The following is a 24638-nucleotide window of genomic DNA, read 5'->3' as shown; positions in this document are numbered from 1 at the left end:
GTCTCTCTCTCTCACTGTCCACTCTGCCTGTCAAAAAAAAAAAAAAAAATGTGTTAATTGGTTAGAGAAATCATGTACGTGGATGGCTGTCTAAAGGACATGTAATGCATTTACTTTTATTTTTAAATTAGTATTTATTTGAAAGGCAGAGTTACACGCAGAGGGAGAGGCAAAGATCTTCCATCCATTTATTTACTCCCCAAATGACCACAATGGACCGGAATCTTCATCCAGGTCTCCAATGTGGGTGGCAGGGGCTCAAGCACTTGGGTCATCTTCTGCTGTTTTCCCAGGTCCGTTAGCAAGGAGCTGGATTGGAAGTGGAACAGCCAGGACTTGAACCTACACGCATATGGATGCTAGTGTTGCCCTGACCTGCCACACCACAACACTGGCCTCTTATTTATTCTTCTGTATATTGTATTTTTTAATTTTAGATTTTAATTAGTTTTTAACAGATTCAATGTGATTAGTAGATAAAATTATTTTTAAGATTTATTTATTATTTTATTTTATATATTTGGAAGAATTACAGAAGAGAGCTAAAGACAGAGGGAAAGGTCTTCCATCTGCTGGTTCACTCCCCAAATGGCCGCAATGGCCAGAGCCGAGCCAATCCGAAGCCAGAAGCAAGGAGCTTCTTTCGGGTCTCCATGTGGGTACAAGGGCCCGAGCACTTTGGCCATCCTCTGCTGCTTTCCCAGGTGCATTAGCAGGGAGCTGGATTGGAAGTGGGGCTGCCGGGACTTGAACCAGGACACATATGGGATGCTCGTGCTGTACGCCAGGGCTTTAACCCACTGTGCCACGGCGCTAGTCCCTATTTAATTATTTGAAAGGCAGAGTTTACAGAGAGGGGCAGAGAGCTTCCATCCACCGGTTTATTCTCCATATGGCTGCAACAGCTGGAGCTGGGCCCATCTGGGGCCACAACCTTCCCCCATGTCTCCCTCATGGGTGCAGGGTCCCACCAACTGGCCGTCCTCAGCTGCCTTCCCAAGTACACCATCAGGGGCTGGATCAGAAGTGGAGCAGCTGGGACCCAAATTGATGGCCATGTGGGAAGCCAGCATCGCAGGCAGTGCCTGACCTTCTACACCACAACCCCAGCCCTGTAGATACAATTCTAAGAACATAATGATATTACCTCTCCTTCCCCCCACCGCCCCACATTTTCCCATTCTCGTGAATATTCTAATATTTTACATTGGGTTAACTCATCCCACCAGAAGGCTTAGCAGTCACCCACTGTTTCTTCATGCCTTGCTGCTTGCATTTACTGAACTTCAGTTTGCTGCTGTACCATGGACCAAAAAGAGGAAATGGTCTTGGGGACAGCGCTGTGGTGTAGTGGGTGAAGCCACCGCCTGTGATGCCAGCATCCCATATGGGCACTAGTTTGTGGCTCAGCTGCTCCATTTCTGACCCTGGTAATGGCCTGTGAAAGCGGCAGAAGGTGCTGTGGGTGCTTGGGCCCTTGGAACCCACATGAGATACCAGAATGTAGTTTCTGGCTCTTGTCTTTGTTCTGGTCCAGGCCTAGCTGTTGCAGCCATTTGGGAAGTAAACCAGCAGATGGAGGATCTCTCTCTCTCCCTCTCTCTCTCTCCATCTATCTCTGTAACTCTGACTTTCAAATAAATAAATAGATCCTAAAAAGAAAGAAATGGTCTTATGACTGTAACCTTGACTTTAGTTAAAGGGATATTCATTTTCGCGTTATAACCTAGTGTCCAATAGCAAGCTAGCTAAATAAATTTTGGCACATAAATATGATTAGATACTATGCAGCTATTCCAGGCAATGGTATGGAAGAATATCTGATGATAAAGAAAATACTCATAATGTTGAGTGGAAAAATAGGATATAAAGTGCTGTCAGGTCTGCACCAAGGATCCTGTTGTAGGTGCTTTGCATCTCACAGTTTATCACAAAGCTGAAGTAGTCAAGGCACAGGGGTCAAAGGGCTAGTTAGTGCCAGAGCTAGGACATTAGCTGTTTACTTTGATTTGAACTCAGACTGGCTTCAGAATCCACATTCTTTTTAATAATCTCTACGAATGTTTGTATGTATGTATTTACAAGGCAGAGAGGGGGCCAGCATTGTGGTGTAGCAGGTTAAGCTGTCCCATATGGCTGCTGGTTCAAGTCGCAGCTGCTCCACTTCCAATCCAGTTCCCTGCTAATGTGCCTGGGGAAGCAAGTGCTTGGCCCCTGCCACCCACATGGGAGATCTGGGTAGAGTTCTAGACTCCTGGCTTCACCCTGACCCATCCTGGCTATTTGGGGGAGTGAAACAACTATGGAAGATCTCTTTCTCTCCCTCTCTCTCTCTCCCTCTCTCTCTCTCTGGCTCCTGTGGGTAACAGGAACCCAAGTACTTGAACCTGCTGCCACTCAGGGTGTGCATTAGCAGGAAAATGGATTGGAAGCAGAGCCAGGACTTGAACCCAAGCACTCTGATATGGGATGAGGGTGTTTCAAGCAGTGATTTAACCACCATACCAAATGGCCACCCCTAGAGCCTGTATCCTTAACCTATTCTTCCATCCACTGGTCCACTTCCCAGATGACTGCCATGGCCAGTGCTGGGCCAGCAGAAGCTAGGAATCAGAAACTCCATCAGGTCTCCCACGTGGGAGGCAGGGGCCTGAGTACTTGTGCCCTCATCCACTGCCTTCCCTGGTGGTTAGCAGGGAGCTGGATCAGAAATGGAGTAGCTGGGATTCAAATTGGCACCTATTTGGGATGCCAGCATCACAGGTGGTAACTTAACCCACTGTACCACAACACCGACTCCACTGTGTATTTTATATTAGTGAAATAAGAAAGTTATGTTTTCTTAAGCTATGCAGTAAAAATTATGTTTAAGTTTTTTACAAACTCTAAAATTACAGTAATTGAGATAGTGTGGCTATTTGGCTTGATAGACAAAGAACAACCATTCAGAGCCCAGTTTGGAATTTTTCAGTAAAGTTGTGACCCAGCCATTGAATTTCTAGGTCTGTAAACTGATAAAGTTCATACATTTAAGCACAAGGATACACATACAAGATGACTCTTGTCTGTCAGTGGAAGAATGGATGAGTAAGCTCTCTTGTGTTCATAAACTGAACACAGTAACAAAGATGAGTGAGCTGTACCTGCTGGCACACAGCAGCAGAGGAGACTTTTAATGTTTTATGACAGAAGTAGCACACCAAGGAGTATCTATAGTACAGTTCCATTTATTGAAAACTCAAATCTACGATTAATGTGAACAATCAAGGCAGGAAAAGAGGGCTGGGAGTAGGCCCCTGGGGTACTTCTGAGCTGGCGGCTGTCTTTTTCATGTCATGTTGGAGTTTGCTCACACACTTGATAGGATTTCATCCCACACGTGCACGTTGTGTGTGCTGTTCCTTACATGTAGTATTTTTTTTAAAGATTTATTTATTTATTTGAGAAGTAGAGTTAGAGAGAGAAAGAGGTCTTCCATCTGCTGGTTCACTCCCTGAATGGCCACAAAGGCTGGAGCTGCGCTGATATGAAACCAGGAGCCAGGAGCTTCTTCCAGGTCTCCCATGCAGGTGCAGGGGCCCAAGCACTTGGGCCATTTTCTGCTGCTTTCCCAGGCACATTAACAGGCAGCTGGACCGGAAGTGGAGTAGCCCAGATTCAAACCAGCTCCCACATGGGATACTGACACCACAGGCAGAGGCTTAACCTACTGTGCCACAGCACTGGTTTCAAACATGTAGTATATTTTACAAGAAGGGGTTCAAAAAGACAAGTTCAGAGAAACTTAAGACCTGCAGGAGAAATTATTCTCAGGGTCAGGAATAGTTCACTGTTTTCTCGTCTTTATTTTTAACTAGTGTGTTCTGATTACTATTTTTGTTTAGATCCTTTCTCTTAGCAAACTCAGAGCCAAGTTTGTGTTTTATGTACTGCAAATGTCCATGACCACTAAGCAACATTTGTTGACCTCACTCCTTTGTTCCCATTAATGCTCTTCCACTCTTATTTTCTCCAAGAAAATTTCAAAAAATTATGTATTTTTCTTCTTCTTTTTTTTTTAAGATTTATTTGAAAGCCAGAGTTACAGAGAGTGAAAGAGAGATCAATCTTCCATCCACTGGTTCGCTTCCCAGATGGCTAGGACTGGGCTAAGCTGAACCCAAGAGCTTCTTTGGGTTCTCCTATGTGGGTGGCAGGGGCTCAAGCACTTGACTTACCTTCTGTTGTTTTTCCCAGGCCATTAACAGGGAGCTGGATTAGAAGTGTAACAGCTGGGACATGAACCAACACAGATAGGGGACGCCAGCATTGCACAAGGTGGCTTAACCCACCACACTACAACACTGGCCCCTATATGTATTTTTCAAAGTACCTTAAGCAAGAAACACTGTAAATTAATGTATTTGATTTAAGTTAATGTTAAAAATCCTAGAGTACCAGGGCCTGGCACTATGGCATGGGAGGCTAAGCCTCTACCTGGGGTGTCGGCATCCCATATGGGCACCAGTTCACTACTGTTTTTATCAAGCTCTCTGCTAATGCAGCTGTGAAAGCAGTGGAGGATGGCACAAATGCTTGGGCCTTGAACCTTCATGGGACACCCAAAAGAAGTTCCTGGCTTCAGATCAGCTCCAGCTATTGCAGCCATATGGGAGTGAACCAGCGGATGGAAGACCTTTCTCTCTGTCTGTAACTCTACCTCTCAAGTAAATAAATAAATAAAACAAAATGTCCTAGAGTACCTACATGCATTTAAAAAGGGCGGCGGGGGCGGGGGTGGATCTCCCGCGTGTGTGTTTTGAGATTGGGGGAATTTTCATGAGAATTGATAGCCTGCTAAGGATAAAATGCAAGCTTTCCATGGATGACGTTGGATTGGCTGTATTTCTTACCATTCATTTGCTTCCACGCTTTGACCCACAAGTCCCTTGTCCTGTTTACAGGGAACGACCGTGTGCACAGCCAGCTGCCTTCAGCTCCACAAGCGAGCCGAGAGAATTGCAGCAGTTCTTGGTGATAAGGGACATCTAAATGCAGGAGACAATGTGGTGTTGCTCTATCCACCTGGTAAGTGTTGACTGTGTAGACTCAACTTCAACTGCATTAGTCAGTAACAAATCAGAGAGCCACCCTCCATGCCCACGTGGCTGTGTACTTCCCAACACTGAGAGTGCAGTGCTCACAGGCCGAGCGGTGAACCAAGCCTCATCTGCCACGGTGTGTAGTACTAAGGCTTTGCTGGGATCGGTCTGTTTTATTTACTCCTGTATTTCCATTATCAGTGCCTGGCACAAAGAAGGCACTCGGTAAATGTTGCATGAATGCAAACCTTTGCCCCCTGACTTTTAGAACCCCTTCAACAGACACTGTCTCTAGTAGTGCTCACCAATGGACTGAGACTCAGTTTCCAAAAGAGCATGTCTGTCAGTTCCTTGGACTTATTTTTCAGTAGTCCTCTATTAGTCCTACTTTCTTCTTTCATGTTCTAATATAATTCACAACCTCATTATAATAAGAGTGAATTAGAATTATCTGGCGACAGGCCCATGTTGTGGCACAGTGGGTTAGGCTGCCTCCTACAACACCTGCATCCCATCTTGCAGTGCCGGTTCTAGTCCCCACTGCTCTGCTTGCAGTCTAGCCAGGAAGGCAGCGGGTGATAGCTCAAATATGTGGGCCCCTGCCACACACGTGTGGAGACCAGAATGGAGATCCTGGCTCCCAGCTCCCGGCTCCTGGCTCTGGTCTGACCTGACCCATTTGGGGAGTCAACCAGCAGATGAAGATATAACCCCCTTCTCTCTCTGTCTCTGATGCTCTGCCTTTCAAATAAATAAATATATCTTTAAAAAAATTATTTGTTGACAGTTTAGTGTAACTACTCAAAATTTTAGGTAAAATAGTTGTCCCTTCTACTCCTTCTGTTGCTAACCACTCATATACTCAGCATTCTTTGGTTGTTTCTCCCCCTTACTTGATTGTATTCTCTGATTTTTTTTTTAAGATTTATTTATTTATTTGAAAGTCAGATTTACACAGAGAGGCAGAGAGAGAGAGAGAGAGAGGTCTTCCATCTGCTGGTTTACTCCCCAATTGGCCACAATAGCTGGAGCTGCACAGATCTGAAGCCAGGAGCCAGGAGCTTGGGCCATCTGCCACTGCTTTCCCAGGCCATAGCAGAGAGCTGGATCGGAAGTGGAGCAGCTGGGACTAGAACCAGTGCCCTTATAGAATGCCAGCACTGCAGGCCAGGGCATTAACCCACTGCGCCACAGCGCTGCCCCCATCTCTGATTTTCTACTGTGCTGTTTGCACAAAACATAAAGTTTCTGAGAAGAGCATCTGGTATAAACCCCCCCCCCCCACCCACACACACAGAGCCATGTTCCTGTGTCTGCATCTGTCAGTGAATGACGTGGTCAAGGACCAGGACACTCTGAGGACCCCCTTGCCCACAGGCTGTGTCACAGCAAGCTCTGCTTTGCCTCCCTGAAACTGGCGCCCACTGATGGAGTGATGTCTTCATGTAGTGGCTTCTGAATACTTTGTAAAAGTTCAAATGTAAAAGTTCAAATGTTCCTTCTCTTTCTCCTGTTTTATTTTCCAAGCTAAGCATCTGTAATTTCTACAGTTATTTCTCCTAAGACACATCAGATGATAAAACTATAACACCTTCTCTGGCATCCTTTAAGAGTTTACTTCTCGGTTCCTTCCTCATTAGTCAGTTTAGGCGTCTCCATTTTTAAAGTCATCTGATGTGCTTCCTCCTTCACCTGCACTTTCTTCTTAGTTTTCCCCTGTTACATTGTGGTCTGCAGACCGCCTTGGTTTTGGAAGGTCTGCCTTTCAGGTTCTCAGAAACCCTAGGCAGTGAAGAGACTCTCTTGTCTTGTAGGCATTGAGTTGATTGCTGCGTTCTATGGCTGCCTGTACGCGGGGTGTATACCCGTGACTGTGCGACCACCACATGCTCAGAACCTCACAGCCACGCTGCCCACTGTGCGCATGATTGTTGACGTGAGTACTCGCTCTCATCCTCGTTTCATACAGCTGCAGATCCTTGCTAATTTCCCAGCCTCATTGGAAGTCAAATATGTCTCCTGAGAACTTCAGCCCTTTACTTAATTGGCCCCATGTGTCCGTCATTATGCCACGGGGGTGCTGTTGGGGAGTGCTCAGTGGGGACATGCCGCTGATAATTCCCCATGAAGCTTGGGTTTCCCCCTTCTTAAAATGTATTATCCATCTGATATTTTTTGCTGCACAGTGACCAACGCAATTTCTTATGCCAAACCTAATTTCTCCAATGTCAGGTCACTTTTGGAGGGCTAGTTTGTAAATTCACTTGGCATTGCAATAGAAGGTGTCCATTTCCTGCTCTGAGGATGATTTAGAAATTTTTCTAGGATCTGAGAATTGAGGAAGAAAAGATAAACCTATATACTGTCATGCCCTAATGTGCTTCAAAGGCAAGGCCAGTCTTGGCCAGTGTACTGAGAGGTCACCGAATTCCAATTTATGTAGTATTTGTCTGAGACTGCAGCTTTGTCAGCAACTTGAGCATGTAGCATAAAAGCCAAGTTTCCCATAAATAATTTTGTTACCAAGTTTAATTCAGCAAAATGCCCTTGTCGTATTCTACAAAGCGGGCCAGAGGAAGAGGGAATAGAGTGTATTTCCGTTAGCACGCTTTGTAGGCAGTGTAGGTCACTTGCAATTGCAAGCCTAGCTGGGCAGAACTGAGGCTCTGTGAGAGCTTTTGTCTGCATCGGTGTTTCTAGGGGTCAGTGGCACTCTTGAGCTAGCAAGCCTCACTGTTCGCTGGACTGTGGCCGGTACTGACTCCTTCAAACACGATTTTCTGACTCCTCTCGTTCCCCGACTATGGCAGTATCCAGGTCTTTATTGTTAGGGTCTTCATGAAATCATTGACTTTGGGACCCATACTGAGAATACAACTATGCAATATTTGAGAACACTGCTATAGGCAGTAATTTGTGTTGTAAACAGTTCTGTTGTTCTGAGAGAATGACATGTTACACATTACCAGAAGGAAAAACGCAAGATGGGGATACCCACCTCCTGTCCTCTATGTGTTCTTTGAGAAACTGGTGCTGCTATGTCCAGTGTGGTGTGACAAGTGCCATTAGCACAGCAGTAGCCCACGGTGCTCATCAGGACCAAGCCTCCTGATACTCACTGCTCTGCATTTGTTCTCCAGGTCAGCAAAGCAGCCTGTATCCTCACCACCCAGACCCTAATGCGATTGCTGAGGTCCAGAGAGGCGGCCGCAGCTGTGGATGTGAAAACCTGGCCTACCATCATTGACACAGGTGAAAGGGGGTCACTCCAGTGCTGCCGAGAGAGCAAGAACATGTGTTCCCTGGGGCCGCCTGGGCCTCATGCCACAAGTACACACACACCTTGGATGTCACCGCACATCCCATATGCGCCTGAAATCTAGTCACCTTACACTGCCAGAGACCCCAGTCACATGTGCTGCAAGCTCTTTAAACATAGTGTCTGGCTGCTTTTCTTGGCACCATTGGAAGATGGTTAGCTTTTTATGTTGGATGTGACTGTGTGTGTGGGGCCACATGACATAATGGGATTATCAGGTCCTTTACTTCGAGATATGATGTTGTAGAAACAAAATTGGACCAGGGTTAGAAATTCTGGGTTCTGGTTAGAGCTCCGTTATTTATTGCCAGGGTACCGCTAACTGAGATTACTCTTTATGAAAATACTGCTTACCCCTATCTGAGTCACATGTTTATCAACAAGATCAAATGCAAGATAAATGGAAATACTTTTAAAGCCACAAAATGCTGACTGTTAGCTGGTATTCATGTTAAAAAAAAAATACATAAAAAAACTGATGGGGCAGGCACTGTGGCATGGCGGGTAAAGCCACTGCCTGCAGTGCCAGCATCCCATATGGGTACAGGTTCGAGTCCCAGCTGCTCCACTTCCGATACAGCTCCCTGCTATGGCTTGGAAAGCAGTGGAAGATGGACCGAGTCCTTGGGCCCCTGCACCCGCATAGGAGACTTGGAAGAAGCTCCTGGCTCCTGGATTTAGATTGCCCAGCTCTGGCTGATTTATAGCCATTTGGGGAGTGAACCAGCAGATGGAAAACCTCTCTCTCTCTCTCTCTCTCTCTCTGCCTCTCTTCTGCCTCTCTACCTTTCAAATCAATAAATAAGTCTTTAAAAAAAAAATAAAGGATGTAAGACAAAGAAACTTGGAGACTCAATGGATTAGGGGAAGAATGTAGGGTTTGGAGTCAGGCCTATGGGATTTAAGTCCGAATATCTGTAGTACTGCCTGAGTATTCCTGTCTTGCCTGGACAAAACCATAAGGGGAGCGTTCTAAAGATGAGCTAGTAGAACAAGTAGCATGTAAGCAGAATGACAGCTTCTGTTATTGAGCCCTAGTGATGTGTCAGTCGTTTAACATGGGCTGCCTAATTTTATCCGTACAACAATCCTGTTAGGTACTATTTTTTATGTTTTTAAACATTTTAACCTTAATTTTTAGAAGTGTTTGTTTATTTACTTATTTTCATCTACTTGAGAGGCAGAACAACGGAGACAGAGAGATCTTCTCTCTGCTGGTTTGCCCCCAGATGCCTGCAACAGCCAGGTCTGAGCCAGAAACTCCATCTGGATCTTACACGTGGCTGGCAGGGGCCTAAGCACTGGAGCCACCGTCTGCTGCCTCCTAGGATGCCACAGCAGGAAGCCGAATCAGAAGCAGAGCAGCCGTGACTTGAACTGGTGGTGCTCCGCTATGGGATGCCTGATGGGTGCTATTTTTATCCTCATTTTGCAGATAAGAAAACCGAGGGATAGGAAAGTTACATAAGGAGCAGAACTGAAATTCAAACCCAGCCAGTGTGGCTCCATTCTCAGTCTCTCTCTCTTTTTTTTGACAGGCAGAATGGATAGTGAGAGAGAGAGACAGAGAGAAAGGTCTTCCTTTTTGCCGTTGGTTCACCCTCCAATGGCCGCCGCGCTGCGGTCAGCACACCACGCTGATCCAGAGGCAGGAGCCAGGTACTTATCCTGGTCTCCCATGGGGTGCAGGGCCCAAGCACTTGGGCCATCCTTCACTGAACTCCCAGGCCACAGCAGAGAGCTGGCCTGGAAGAGGGGCAACTGGGACAGAATCCGGCGCCCCGACCGGGATTAGAACCCGGTGTGCCAGCACTGCTAGGTGGAGGAGTAGCCTATTGAGTCGCGGGGCCGGCCTCATTCCCAGTCTTTTTTTTTTTTTTTTTTTTTTTTTTTTTTTTTTTTGACAGGCAGAGTAGATAGTGTGAGAGAGAGAGAGTCAGGTGTTCCTTTTACCGTTGGTTCACCCTCCAATGGCCGCTGCGGCCGGCGCATCACGCTGATCCGAAGCCAGGAGCCAGGTACTTATCCTGGTCTCCCATGGGGTGCAGGGCCCAAGCACTTGGGCCATCATCCACTGCCTTCCCAGGCCACAGCAGAAAGCTGGCCTGGAAGAGGGGCAACCGGGAAAGAATCTGGCACCCCGACTGGGACTAGAACCCGGTGTGCCGGCGCTGAAAGGCAGAGGATTAGCCTATTGAGCCACGGCGCCGGCCATTTCCCAGTCTCTTAACCATTAATTTCCTCCCTAACTTTTTTTCACCAAGTATTGTATCAGCACCATTTATATGGAATTAAACATAGGCATGACATGTGGTTTTTTTTAAAGATTTATTTATTTACTTGAAAGTCAGAGTACACAGAGAGAGGAGAGGCAGAAAGATTTTCCATCCACTGGTTCATTCCCCAATTGGCCACAATGGCAAGAGCTGCGCCAAGCTGAAGCCAGGAGCCAGGAGCTTCTTCTGGGTCTCCCATGTGGGTGCAGGGGCCCAAGGACTTGGGCCATCTTCTGATTTTCCAGGCCACAGCAGAGAACTGGATCAGAAGAGGAGCATCTGGGACTCGAACCGGTGCCCATATAGGATGCCAGCACTTCAGGCCAGAGCGTTAACCCACTGCGCCACAATGCCAGCCCCGCATGACATGTATTTGTGATTATTGTGTGCCAGATGCTGAATTAGATGTTTTATATTTGTTAAGTTAAGGACAGAAGCACAGTCACGTATAATACATAACACAGATGGATTATGTTGATGTTAATGTTACAAATAGATCTAATATGGTTAATGGACTGAAGTGTGAGCATATAACAGACAATAGAAAAGTTTCCCTGGGCACATGAGTGACCACATTTGTGACCCTACTCTACATGAAGCCAGGCCAGAGGTGATTAGGTTTTTGGTTTAACCAGAAATGGGCACTGAATAACATGGAGATATAAAATTCTGAGTTAGAATCTTGTCTTGATCCCACAAGCCAAAGGAGCTGTTAGAGAGGCAAGGTTTCAGCCGGAATTATCCTTGACATCCTTAGTGTCAGCATGCTTGTAAAGCAATTTGGGGGTTGGAAAATGAGAGGCATCATGACTGAGCAAAAGACATAATTCCCAAAATCCTGCTAGGTTAACTTGGAGGAAAACAGCCCAACTTTTAAAGCCGTCTATGATTAACATAACACCTACTAAACTGTAAGTAATGAGCTTCTTGAAACCAGAATGATAACAAACCTAATGGTTTCTTCGTAAATTAACTCCTCAACAATTCTACATAGGTCGGTATTTTTTTAAGAGATCCATTTTAGAGAACAGCAAAACAGACACAAAGAACTGAAATAATTCTAAGGTCACATTACTGATAAAAGCTAGAACTGAGATTTGAGCACTAGCAGTCTGTTTTCTACTATGTTACATTACCCCTTAGTAAAACTGTCTTAAGTTTACCTGATGTAAATTTGCTTCCTTATGTAAGGTTACTTCAAAAAGTGTGTGTGATCACTGTTGTGGTATAGCAGGTTAAGCCGCTACTAGCAATGCTGCAGTCCCATTTCAAAGTGCTGGTTTGAGTCCAGGCTGCTCCACTTTCTATCCTGATTTCCGCTAATGTGCCTGGGAAAGCAGAAAAAATTGGTCTAAGTACTTGGGCCCTGCCACCCACGTGGGAGAACTGGATGGAATTCCTGGCTGTGGCATGGGCTAGTCTTGGTTGTTGTGGCCATTTGAGAAGTAAACCAGCAGGTTGAGGATCTCTCTCTTTCTCTCTCTCTGTCTCTCCCTTTCTCTTTGTCACTCACCTTTCAAATACATTTTTTTATGATCTGTGTTATTTATTTGAAAGAGTTTTATATAGAGAAATAGAGAGAGAGAGGTCTTCCATCTGCTGGTCCACTCCCCAAATGGCCACAGCAACTGAAGCTGAGCAGATCCAAAGTCAGGAGCCAGGAGCTTCTTCCAGGTCTCCTATGGGAGTGCAGGGTCCCACAGGCTTGGGCCCTCCTCTGCTGCTTTCCCAGGCGCATTAGCAGGGAGCTAGATCAAAAGTAGAGCAGCCAGGACTCAAAACTGGAACCCATATGTGATGCTGATTCTGCAGGCTGGGGTTTTATTCACGGCATCACAGCGCCAGCTCCTCAAATATATTTTTTTTAAAGTTTGTGGAGAAATGAATTAAAAGATAACCTTATTTTGGTGTAAAAAATGTTTGCAACCTATGACTAGTATTTTCATAGTACACATTTGCCCTGAGCTTTGTGAATACCCTGTCTTGATTAATGGTGCCCTCAGCCCCAGCCCACCTCTGAAGGGGTGCCATGAGCAAGCTCAGTGGAGTCTGGGCTGTAGCAAATCCCGGAAGCCAATGCTGGCCATCACAGGGCCCCAGAAAACCAGCTAAGAGCAGGGATTTTTCATGTCCCGGCCTGTCTGTTGATGTGGGTTTTCTTCTTTCACTGCAGATGATTTGCCCAGGAAAAGGCTGCCTCAGCTATATAAGCCTCCCACACCCGAGATGTTGGCCTATCTTGACTTTAGTGTTTCCACAACTGGCATGCTTACAGGAGTTAAGGTAAAGTAGCCTGCACATACCCACTCACTCACTGAACACTGGGAAAATGCCAGACCTGCAGAAAATAGAGGTGACGATGACTGCCGATCCAGGAACTCCAGATGTGGAGGTCAGGGGGTTGTCCCAGAGACCAGGAGGCAGGGGATCAGCGCTCCCAGCTTTATTTAAATAAAAGCCTGGTCTCTTCTATAATAAATTATCCCAAAGGATTAGTACGATGAAGAGTCTGACCCTAACATAGATGCTAACAGACAATAAGAGTTAAAGTCAACATGAAATCATAGATTTATATATCATGAGCTTTTGTGGGAAGTAACGAACAGAATGTTACCTTACTTGGGGTGTTTGGGGGATGGAATCTTCTGAAAGCCGTCAGTCGTGCCTTCTCACTGCCTGTAGGGTGTCAGCTCCATCCTGTTCTGTGTCCTTACTTTGCAGATGTCCCACTCTGCAGTCAACGCTCTGTGCAGAGCCATCAAGCTCCAGTGTGAGTTGTATTCTTCTCGGCAGATCGCCATCTGCCTTGACCCTTACTGTGGACTTGGCTTTGCACTCTGGTGTCTCTGCAGGTAGGGCTGGATAAGCCAAAGAAACAGAATGTGTGGGGGAGCTCTGGGGCCACTACCAGCTCACCTTTCCCCTGGCTCCCTTAATTTGGTGACGTTTCAGTAAAAGGCTGATGATTGCAGAATTCATGCACCTAATTATCTCTGATGTTTGTCTGGCTTTGTGCACCTTCCCTTTTTCCTCTTCTGTTACTTCTGAGCATCATTGTGGAGAGGCAGTGATCCTGTTACCTGCTCCCTACTCGACCCTGTACTCCTTGACAGAAGCGCAGCCAAGGAGAAGGATACTTGGGGGAAATATGGCATGCTTTGATAGCCAGAACACACCCTGAGGCTTGGCAGGAAGGAGTGTCATGGACAGGACCGCCATGTGGGGGTGGGGTTGGGGGCAGCCGCACATTTGCCCAGGCCAGGTTGCTTCTTGCAGAAGAGCAGACCCCAGCGCCTTTCTGTCCTGGCTGCACTGCAGGGTTCAAACCCTTGTCCCCCCTTATTGGACTATAGCAGCATCTCCTAGCTGTCTCTGTCTACAATGGCTTGTGTCTCTAGTTCATACTCCATGTTGCTGGGTTTGCCCTAATTTAAAGCTACTACGAGAGGCCAGCCTTGTGCACAGTGGGTTAAACCACCATGACACCAGCATCCCATATGAGCATGAGTTCAGAGTCCCAACTGCTCCACTTCCAGTCCTTCTCCCTGCTAATGGCCTGGGAAGGCAGCGGAAGATGGCCCAAGTACTTGTACCCCTTCTACCATCATGGGAGACTGGGATGGAGTTCCAGGCTCCTGGCTTCAGCATGACCTAGTCCCAGCCATTGTAGCCATTAGGGGAGTGAACCAGCAATTGGAAGATTTTTCTTTCTTCCTCTCTTGCTCTCTCCCTCTTCCTCCCTCTCTCTCTCTTTGCCTCCCTCCCTCTCTCTCTCTGCCTCCCTCCCTCTCTCTCTCTCTCCTCTGTAGATGAGACAGGATGCTGAGGCACATCATCTCTGTAGTTCTCACCCTCATCCTTTTCCCTTCTTGGCCCACTGTATTCCTGAACAATACCCACATATGTGTGTGTTTTCCTCACCTTTTGAATAAACTCTGTCACTCAGTGGGGGGAAGAAAAGGCAACTGGTGCTCTAGTGCAGCAGGTTAGACTGGTACCTGCAGTGCCAGCATCCCACATGGACACTGGTTCTAGTCCTGACAGCTCCACTACCAATCCAGCTCTCTGCTATGGTCTGTGAAAGCAGCAGAGGATGGCCAAGTGCTCCTGCTCCCACGTGGGAGACCCGAAGGAAGCTCCTGGCTCCTGACTTCAACCTTGCCCAGCCCTGATTGTTATAGCCATTTGGGGAGTGAGCTGGCTGGTAGAGGATCTCTGTCTGCACCTGTCTGTGTGACTCTGCCTTTCAAATAAATAAATAACTGTTTAAAAATAAATAAGTAAATAGGCCGGCGCTGCGGCTCACTAGGCTAATCCTCTGCCTGTGGCGCCAGTACCCCAGGTTCTAGTCCTGTTTGGGGTTCCGGATTCTGCCCCAGTTGCTTCTCTTCCAGTCCAGCTCTCTGCTGTGGCCCGGGAAGGCAGTGGAGGATGGCCCAAGTGCTTGGGCCCTGCACCCACATGGGAGACCAGGAGAAAGCACCTGGCTCCTGGCTTCGGATCAGTGCAGTGCGCCGGCCATGTTGGCCATTTAGAGTGTGAACCAATGGGAGGAAGACCTTTCTCTCTGTCTCTCTGTCTCTCACTGTCTAACTCTGCCTGTAAATAAATAAATAAATAAATAAGTAAATAAATAAATAATAAAGCTACTACAGCTGCCTTCTGGGTAAAGTCTAAAATGCCTTCATATGATACTTTGGTTCCTGCACTCCCCTCCCTCCCTGTTTTTTTTTTTTTTTTCCCCCAGTAAGATTTATGTATTTATCCAAAAGTCAGAGAAAGAGAGACTATTCCATCTGCTGGTCCACAATGGCCAGGACTGGACCTGGCCAAAGCCGGGAGCCAGGACCTTCATTTGGATCTCCCACGTGAGTGCAGGGGTCCACGTACTTTGACTATCTCTCGTTGCTTTCTCAGGTGCATTAACAGGGAGCTGGAGCAAAAGTGGAGCAGCTGGGATTCAAACCAGTGCCCACATGGGAAGCCGGTGCTGCAGACCTAGTGCTCCACAGTGCTGGCCCCAGGTTCCTGCCCTCTGGCCTCATTCCCCCTCATTGTACCCTGCACTCAGAGTGCTGTTTCTACCTTTGTATTTGCCGTCCTTCGCCTGGAGCTTCCTCACTGCCATCCCCGTTTCTGCCAGTCACTGTCAAATTCCCACTCATTCTTCAAGCTCCAGCCCAAGTGTCGCCTACTCAGTGAAACACTGCCATCCCCAGCTTGGCTTTCCCAGCTTGAATGAATTGCTCTTTATTCTATGGCCTCAATGTCCTTTATTCACATCTCAGTTACCGCAGCCTGCTTTATTTTATAAGGACTGCACGAAACAAAGCCGATTCTTAGACTCCTCTATCGAATGTGACCTTAACACTGTCCTTCACGCTCCGTAAATATTTGCTGAACTGATGCTGGTCTGGGACATGGAGGGGACCAGGGTGACTCACTGACATCCTCTCTTGCCATTCTTCATTGCAGTGTGTATTCAGGCCACCAGTCCATCTTAATTCCTCCCATGGAGTTGGAAAACAACCTCTTCCTCTGGCTTGCCACCGTCAACCAGTACAAAATACGGGATACTTTCTGCTCCTATTCAGTAATGGAGCTTTGCACTAAAGGGCTCGGAAACCAAGTGGAGGTGCTAAAGGTAAGAAAGTTGCTACAAGAGCTATTCCGAGATTTTAAAGAAGTGGGCCAGGGCATGGTCACTACACCTTCTCTGGGGTGCCTGCCTGCCTTTTGCTACTCAGTTCAATGGATGTTTTGTAAGCCTCAGGAAGTCTCTGTCTCCCACTTTTCTAATTTAATGCACTCTTTCAGAGTTTAATCTGATTGCCCGAGGGCTAAATGGAAAGGACTTTTATATAAACATAGGAGGGAACTGTGGCTTTCAATAGAGTTTTTCCCCAGTAGAATCTGAAACCTCAAAGCAGCAGGTATGGGGCCTGCCCCAAAGCTAAAGGTAGCGTGTGTCTCCAGCGAGTGTGTCTGATGGCACGTGAGAAAGCTGGACGATGCTGACTCTTCTGTAACAAAGAAACGGGGCCTTAAGAATGGGAAAAAGTGACGAGAGACCAGATCTCCAGGGTTCTGGGTTTATTTTTACCTCAGCCCCATTAAATATGGAGACATGTAAGGTATGGAAGAACAGAGGAGTGAAAACGGACTGCTCAAGAGGCTGAGACTTTTGTTTGAAAGAGGAAAGAAATAGAAAATGAGTGAGTTGACTAGTGGGCAGAGATTTCAGTGGAATGCCTTGGCCTTTTCGTTTTCTGAAAGCAGCTGTGTGTGTGTGTGTGTGTGTGTGTGTGTGTGTGTGAGAGAGAGAGAGAGGGAGGTGAGAATGCACAGTTCCTGGGCTTTTCCTGACCACAAGGGGAGCAGAGAACTGAACTGCCTGCGTTCAGCTCTCCTTGGGTGCTGCTGATTCAGCCTGTGGCTATGGATGTCTTGCAGACCAGGGGCATCAATCTCTCCTGCATCCGGACTTGCGTGGTGGTGGCAGAGGAACGGCCCCGCATCGCCCTCCAGCAGTCCTTCTCCAAGCTCTTCAAGGACATCGGCCTGTCGCCTCGGGCTGTCAGCACCACGTTTGGGTCGAGAGTCAACCTGGCGATATGTTTACAGGTAATCCTGGTGAAATCTTGTGCACTCACTCAGAGGGGGAGTGCGGCGTGTTCCGTACTGCGGACTTGGGAGGCCGACATCAGGCCTTTTGTTTTGACTTCTCTGCATGTCTGGTTTGCTCCTCTGTAAAGTGAAGCTGGCATCCCACCTCACAGACTTGCCCTGCGGGCTCGCTGAGTTGCTAGGTTGGAGCACCCAGTGCCATGCCAGCAGCCAAGTGCCAGGGTAAATGTGGACTCCATGGTCGTCGTCGTAGGATTCATGACGACCAATCAGGAAGGCTCATAAGGCTTAATTGGGACTTAATTTCTGACCTTCGATTTTTCTGCCTCCTCCGTGTGTTGGACATTTTTACCCCAAACAGAGCACAGGTAAGGCTATGTTCTCTTCTCCAGCCAGACCCCAGCCTTGCTGTGGCATTCTTCCCAGGTAAAAGACAGGACAGGGACCAGAACCCGGTCTGAGCTTCTGTAGCTTGGAGAGGGCACTCTTCAGTCGTTGGCACCAACTGTGCCTCACTCAGTGGAAGAAAAAGTGAACTTTCAAAATAATGTTGGGGCTGGCGCTGCAGCTCACTATGCTAATCCTCCGCCTGTGGTGCCGGCACCCCAGGTTCTAGTCCCGGTTGGGGCGCCGGATTCTCTCCTGGTTGCTTCTCTTCCTGTCCAGTTCTCTACTGTGGCCCGGGAAGGCAGTGGAGGATGGCCCAAGTACTTGGGCCCTGCACCCGTATGGGAGACCAGGAGGAAGCACCTGGCTCCTGGCTTCGGATCGGCACAGCGCGCCGGCTTTAGCGGCCATTTTGGGGGTGAACCAACTGAAAGAAGACCTCTCTGTCTCTCTCTCTCACTGTCTAACTCTGCCTGTCAAAATAAATAAATAAATAAATAACGTTGGGCATTTTCGTGAATACAACCAAACTGTCTATTTCTTGATTTGGCAATCGAAGTAAGGAACAGCAGCTCATTTAAAATAAATGATGCAGTGATTTTTTTTCTTTTTCCTTAGGGAACCTCAGGGCCTGATCCAACTACGGTGTACGTAGATCTGAAGTCCCTGAGACACGACAGGTACAGTGCATTTGTGTGCTCCCTCCCTAGCAGAGTTCCTCAGCCTAGGGAATTCTGACCTTGAAGTCAGCGTCTTCCCTGACTCCTTTCATGATTGTGTCTGCCGGGAGGGATGCGGCAAGAAGGAAGGAATTCATTTTTATTATTAATACCTGGTAAGGTTTGTGTGTATAAGAAGACAGCTTTCATTTGCACAGTTGCCCCACCGTTCTTCAGTATTAAAATGTAATGCTTAGGTTCTGCATGAGCAGAAGTATTTTGTGACATTTGATACAAGTTAAATTAAAATGGATTGTCTCTTTCCTCTAAGAGTTTAAAAATGTGAGATGGGCCAGGCAAGTAGAGGAGGCAGTGTAGGGGCTCAAAGCAGCACTGCATCTGAGCCTGCCTCCACCCGCCACGGCCTCTCGAGGAAATGGTGCTGCTGCGACCAGGCTCCTGGCCAGCCCTGCTGACTGGGCCGGGCCCTGTGCCCCGTGCCCCGTGCCCCGTAGCACTGAGCCCCTCCCTGGGCTGCTCCTCAGACCTGCGGAGATGTCGCCCCAGCCCTCAAGGTGTTTGACAAGGTCTAGAAGCATTTTTGTTCGTCACTACAGGGAGGTTGTTGCTGACCTCTATGGGCGGAGGCCGGGGATGTTGCCAGTTGGCCCACAATGCACAGGGTAGCCCCTTCCAACAAGAAATGATCGGACCGAAACCTTGCTGATGCTGAGTTGGAGGAACCTTGCTCCAGTGTGATCACGAGCAATGCCTTGGCGCTCTTGGGAGGGCAGTAACCAGCCACAGTGGGCACCATGGATTTGTTTTTAGAACAGCTTGTAAATGGAAAACACTGTTCTTCCACAGGGTTCGTCTGGTGGAGCGCGGCGCCCCCCAGAGTCTGCTTCTCTCAGAATCTGGAAAGGTAATTGCTCTGTGAGCCCTTGGGAAGGCTGGCGGGGTAGCCTGTGGTCCACCCTGAAGCCCTGTGAGAAATTAAATACAAGGCAAGACTGAATTGAAATCTGGAGATAATTCAACTGTTTTAGCTTCGCTGATACTTTCAGATTCATATAGATCTAGAGACAAGAAGAATACTGGATTTTATTTATTTATTTGAAAGGCAGAGTTACAGAAAGAGGGAGAGAGAGAGGTATTTCATCCACTGGCTCACTCCCCAAATGGCTGCAACAGCCGGAGCTGAGCTGTTCCAAAGCCAGGAGCCGGGAGCTTCTTCCGGGTCTCCCATGTAGGTACAAGGGCCCAGGTACTTGGGCCATCTTCTACTGCTTTCCCATGTCACAGCACAGAGCTGAATGGGAAGTAGAGCATCTGGGACTAGAATAGGCACCCATATGGGATCCATGTGCTGCAGGCAGAGGCTTAACCTTTGCCACAAGCGCTGGCCCCAGAATACCAAATTTGATCTTTGTCATTTTCCTCAGTACCTGTCCAGACTGTAGGGAGCGGTCCCTGCCCTTTCTCTCCTCGAAAAAGGAAGATGTTAGGTGTCTGAGCATGGACAATCATTGCAGGGCCTTGCAAGTAACTTCATATGTTAGAATCTGAGATTGAAGGGAAGCTTTAAAAGGGGCAGAATGTTTGGGGCCAGTGCTGTAGCATAGTAGGTAAAGCCACCGCCTGCAATGCTGGCATTGCATATGGGTGCCGGTTCAAGTCCCAGCTGCTGCACTTCCAATCCAGCTCTCTGCTATGGCCTGAGAAAGCAGTGGAAGATGGCCCAAGTACTTGGGCCCCTGTACCCTTGTGGGAGACCCGGAAGAGGCTCCTGGGTTCTGGCCTCAGATTGGCCTAGTTCCAGCTGGTACGGCCATCTGGGGAGTGAACCAGCAGATGGAAGGATGGAAAACCTCTCTCTCTCTCTCTGTCTTTCTGTCTCTCTGTCTCTCTCTCTCCTGTCTCTCTCTCTCTCTCTCTGCCTCTCTGTAACTCTTCCTTTCACATAAATAAATGAATGTTTTTAAAAGGGGGGGGTACAGAATGTGGGTAACCAGAGAGGCCTTTCTTTCCTTAGGCCCTGAGCCTTCTCTCAGCCAGAACTGGGTTCTCGTGTTCCCTCCTGTGAGGATCCCAGGCGTGCGCTGTCTTTCCCAGGGGCACAGATGTCTTTCCTTCCCATCCTCCTGCACAGCTGCCCCATTCTCTCTAAGTCCCTCTGACTGCAGTAGCAGCTGGAGCCAGGAATGGAGTTTTTCCAGCTGTGCCTCCTATCTGTTTAAAGGGCTTGCACTGCCATAGTGTCAGTGCATGAGCTAGATTGCCGACAAGGGAAGTTGTACAAGTTCTTACCGCCATCGTTCTGGTCTACAGGTAGACCACTTTCCTGTTTTACTTTTGAGGATGAATCTCACTAGACCATTGGTCTAATAACCCCTGAGGGAGGCTGAGAGAATGCACAGAGGTGCCTGCAGCTGTGCCCTCCGCGTGGCCGGGCTGGCTGGTGAGCTCCCGTTCTGTGTGCCACTCCTGTATCTCCAGCTGGCGGCTGCATTTCCTAAATGTCCTTACAGTTGACTGAACCCACGCTTTGCATTTTCACTTTGATTCTTAGATTTTACCCGGAGTGAAAGTGGTTATCGTCAATCCCGAGACCAAAGGCCCTGTCGGAGACTCTCACCTGGGAGAGGTGTGTACGGTTTTCGTTTCTTCTCTGAAAAGTCTGCAGAGCGCACATTCCAGAAGCCAGTGAAAACTGTGGATTTAGCTTTTCCAAACTGGGGAATGGAGTTAATCTTCTTCTGTGAGGCCTAAGACTGAAATGGACAGAAGATTGTGACCAGGATCAAGAGGAGATTTGGGCACCCGGATGAGATACCGTCCCAGATCCTCCCACTGCTGGGCCCTCAGCTAGAAAGGAGATGGTGACTCCTGCCTCATCCTCCCTCAGTACATGTCAGCTCCCGTGTTACTGCACTTGTATTGTGGCTGATGCAGAAATGGGATTAAGAAATCAGAGTGATCTGTCCTGAGAGGGTTGAATTGCTCTGGTTGTATTTTGCTGGTGAGCCTTTGCCCTGCCCTCCTTTTGTAGATCTGGGTCAACAGTCCGCACACAGCCAGTGGCTACTACACCATCTACGACAGTGAGACTCTTCAAGCAGACCATTTCAACACTCGCCTGAGCTTTGGGGATGCTGCCCAGACGCTCTGGGCTCGGACAGGCTACCTGGGCTTTGTCCGCAGGACGGAGCTCACAGCAGCCACCGGAGGTACCCCCTGCTGCAGCTCCCTGTGTCCTGCCCCCCACTCCGTGGTGTTAGCTGGCCACGCTCACCCTGCCCTTGCATGTGGGGAGTGTGTGTGTGTGTGTGTGTGTGTGTGTGTGTGAGATTACCACCTCTACAGCTCTTGAGCCCACACATGGATTTAAATCTGCTGTTAAGTGGCACCGTGCCCTAGGAAGAGTATCTAGAAGGGGAGTGCTTGGGTCACCACATGTGCGTCCCGAGCTGTGGGTTAGGACGGCCTGCAGGGATTGCTCCTGGCAGGACACTGCTCCCTGGCCCCGTGGGACTGAGCCCCAGCCCTGCGCCAGCTCCCGAGGTGAGCATTGCGCCTTTCAGTTCTTCTGCCGCCGGGTGCTGTTTCGGGCCAGGAGGAGCAGCCCTGCTCCCAGAGGAGCCGCCTTGCCTAAGCGCTCCAGCCCCTGCAGTCTCGCATTGGATACAAGCCTCCTCTGGGCAGGGCTCTGCTGTTGGAGACCCTCCCACCCACCCTCTGCCCCATTGATTGTCAAAGCTTCACTGCTGTCTGCCTTCAGCCTTTGTCCTTGCCCGGTGCTAGAAGCCATTTAACAATACCCGACACTAAGTGTGGCACACACTGGGAGAACTGATGCAGAGAACCCCCCAGGTTTGAAAGGCCTAAACTAGACCTGGCTACTTCTCAGCTCCCATGTCTGTTCCACACTGGCTGGCACCCTCAGTTCTCCGTGTCCCCAGAGTGGCACAGTGCAGAAGAGGGGCCCCTGCTTGGGCAGCCCATGTCTGCCATTTGTTGTATGGCAGGAGTCAGCACCTGACCTTGGTTTCCCACCTGGGAAGTGGGAGTCACCAAGGCAGTGACGGGATGCATGCGGGTGCCCCGCGCCGAGGAGTCTTCGGCTGCTGGTTCTCTTACCGTCAGTCTTCATGCGTGCATGTGAAGCGCCTCTCTCTCTGCTTTCTGGCAGAGCGACATGACGCGCTGTACGTGGTGGGAGCTCTGGACGAAACACTGGAGCTGCGGGGCCTGAGGTACCACCCCATCGACATCGAGACTTCAGTGTCGCGGATCCACAGGAGCATCGCCGAATGGTACGGCCACTACAGACTGCAGTTCCGTGTTTCCGCAGTCACAGAGGGAGGAAGGGAGCAGAGACGGATTGTTGTCTTGGGTGCATGCTCAGCTGTGGCTACCAAGGCCTTTTCAGAGGAGCCAGCCAAGGCCACGCAGACTCTGAAGCCAGTCTTTTTTAATAACAGGCACCGGGGCTGGTGCTGAGGTACAGCGGGTTAAGCCACCATGTGCAGCGCCAGCATCCCATATGGGCGCCACTTGGAGTCCTGGCTGTTCCACTTTTTTTTTTTTTCTTTAAGATTTTATTTATTTATTTAAGAGGTAGAGTTACAGACAGTGAGAGGGAGAGACAGAGAGAAAGGTCTACCTTCCGTTCGTTCACTCCCCAGCTGGCCGCAACGGCTGGAGCTGTGCCGATCTGAAGCCAGGAGGCAGGAGCTTCTTCCAGGTCTCCCACACGGGTGCAGGGGCCCAAGGATTTGAGCCATCTTCTGCTTTCCCAGGCCATAGCAGGGAGCAGGATCTGAAGTGGAGCAGCTGGAACTCGAACTGGTGCCCATATGGGATGCTGGCATCCCAGGCAGAGGATTAACCTACTGCGCCACGGTGCCAACTCCCTGCTTAATGTGCCTAGGAAGGCAGCAGAAGATGGCCCAAGTGCTTGGGCCTCTGCTCCCACATAGGAGACTTGGAAAAAGCCCCTGGCTCCTGGCTTTCACCTGGCCCAGCCCTGACCGTTGTGGCCATTTGGGAAGTGAACCAATGGATGGACGATCTCTCCCTCTCCCTCTCTCCCTCTCTCCCTCTCCCTCTCCCTCTCCCTCTCCCTCTCCCTCTTCCTCTCCTTCCTCTCTCTGTAACTCTTACCTTTCAAATAAAAAATAAATAAATCTTTAAATAAACAGTAGGCCCCCATAAGGGACTAATGGATCATCTGCCTAGGGAGGCGATGTGTAGTGTGGGAAAGAACCGTGACTTTGAGGTCCAAAAGCCCAGCCAGAAGTGCTTCCCTCTCCCTGGGTCTCTCTCACCAGAGGGTTCACTGAGAATGCGCTTTATAAACTGCAAAACAGTGAATGGATGAAAAGGATCCACCTCTTCTCTCAGTGTGCACTCCCCAGCCAGGAGTGCTCCCTGATCTCCCAACCCACAGTGACCCAAACTCCCAAAAATTAAAACCTAGACCTCATCTACCGGCGGCTTGCTCGCTCTCTCTCCCTCTCCCCCTCTCCCCCTCTCTCCCTCTCTCCCTCTCTCCCTCTCTCCTTCTCTATCCCTCTCTATATCTCTCCCTCCCTCCCTCCAACCACATCTGCCCCCCAGTTTCTTTTGTACTCAAGTCAAAAGGTGTTCTTGCCTTAGTTAGAGGCCCCACTCCCACAGACCTGAGCAAGACTCTGACCAAGCTGAGAAGATCATTAGACTGAGAAGCACGTAGAAGGCATGTGGAAGTAGCTGGGTAGAAGCAGTGCAGAGAATCTGTGACATGATTACCCTCTGACTTGATGTTCTACTTGTTGCTGTGGATTCGTTCTGAGAGGAGGAGCGTGGTGGGGGCAAGAGGCGCGGAGTCACCACACAGACCCTGCAGTCGAGTGAAAGCAGGCCTGAGGCGAGCAGCCCGCAGACTCATTTATTTCAGTTGGTGCAGCAGCTTAAATAGCCAAGGCAGCCAATCCGGTCAAGGGGCAGTTTATGCCCTGACCAATCATAGCCCATTGCCAGGCAGGCTGTGTTGCCAGAGGGTTTCCGAAGCCACTCTTGAGTAACTGGCGCTCACTTGCCAGCGGCCATCTTGGCACGGCCTTCTACTTTTAGTCAGCCAAATATTATGTACAGTTTAATGATTAGAATGAGGGTTTTTTTTTTTTTTAAGATTTATTTATTTATTTGAAAGGCAGAGTTAGAGAGACAGAGAGAAAGAGAGAGAGAGAGAGAGAGAGAGAGGACTTCCATCCACTGGTTCACTCCCCACATGGCTGCAATGGCT

The 24638-nt window shown here is 48.7% G+C and overlaps 1 protein-coding gene across 7 annotated transcripts in view; it reads left to right on the top strand.

The window, feature by feature from the left end:
* Nucleotides 1-24638, top strand: part of DIP2B (DIP2 acetate--CoA ligase B (putative)) — a 233394-nt gene that overhangs the window by 203919 nt on the left and 4837 nt on the right. For all 7 annotated transcript variants that reach the window (XM_070052227.2, XM_070052224.2, XM_070052223.2 and 4 more), the window contains 12 exons: nucleotides 4944-5067; nucleotides 6896-7017; nucleotides 8222-8333; nucleotides 12850-12959; nucleotides 13398-13528; nucleotides 16152-16320; nucleotides 17130-17300; nucleotides 18309-18370; nucleotides 19217-19274; nucleotides 20922-20996; nucleotides 21402-21579; nucleotides 22542-22665. In XM_070052227.2, coding sequence (XP_069908328.1) covers nucleotides 4944-5067; nucleotides 6896-7017; nucleotides 8222-8333; nucleotides 12850-12959; nucleotides 13398-13528; nucleotides 16152-16320; nucleotides 17130-17300; nucleotides 18309-18370; nucleotides 19217-19274; nucleotides 20922-20996; nucleotides 21402-21579; nucleotides 22542-22665 — 1436 coding nt within the window. The remainder of the gene's footprint in view (nucleotides 1-4943; nucleotides 5068-6895; nucleotides 7018-8221; nucleotides 8334-12849; nucleotides 12960-13397; nucleotides 13529-16151; nucleotides 16321-17129; nucleotides 17301-18308; nucleotides 18371-19216; nucleotides 19275-20921; nucleotides 20997-21401; nucleotides 21580-22541; nucleotides 22666-24638) is intronic.

This window comes from Oryctolagus cuniculus, chromosome 11, assembly GCF_051225735.1.
Source record: "Oryctolagus cuniculus isolate XC-2025 breed Fujian yellow rabbit chromosome 11, ASM5122573v1, whole genome shotgun sequence".
In the NCBI taxonomy this organism is placed as follows: domain Eukaryota; kingdom Metazoa; phylum Chordata; class Mammalia; order Lagomorpha; family Leporidae; genus Oryctolagus; species Oryctolagus cuniculus.
The sequence above is the reverse complement of the archived record's forward strand: the minus strand, read 5'-3'. Positions and strand labels throughout refer to the sequence as shown.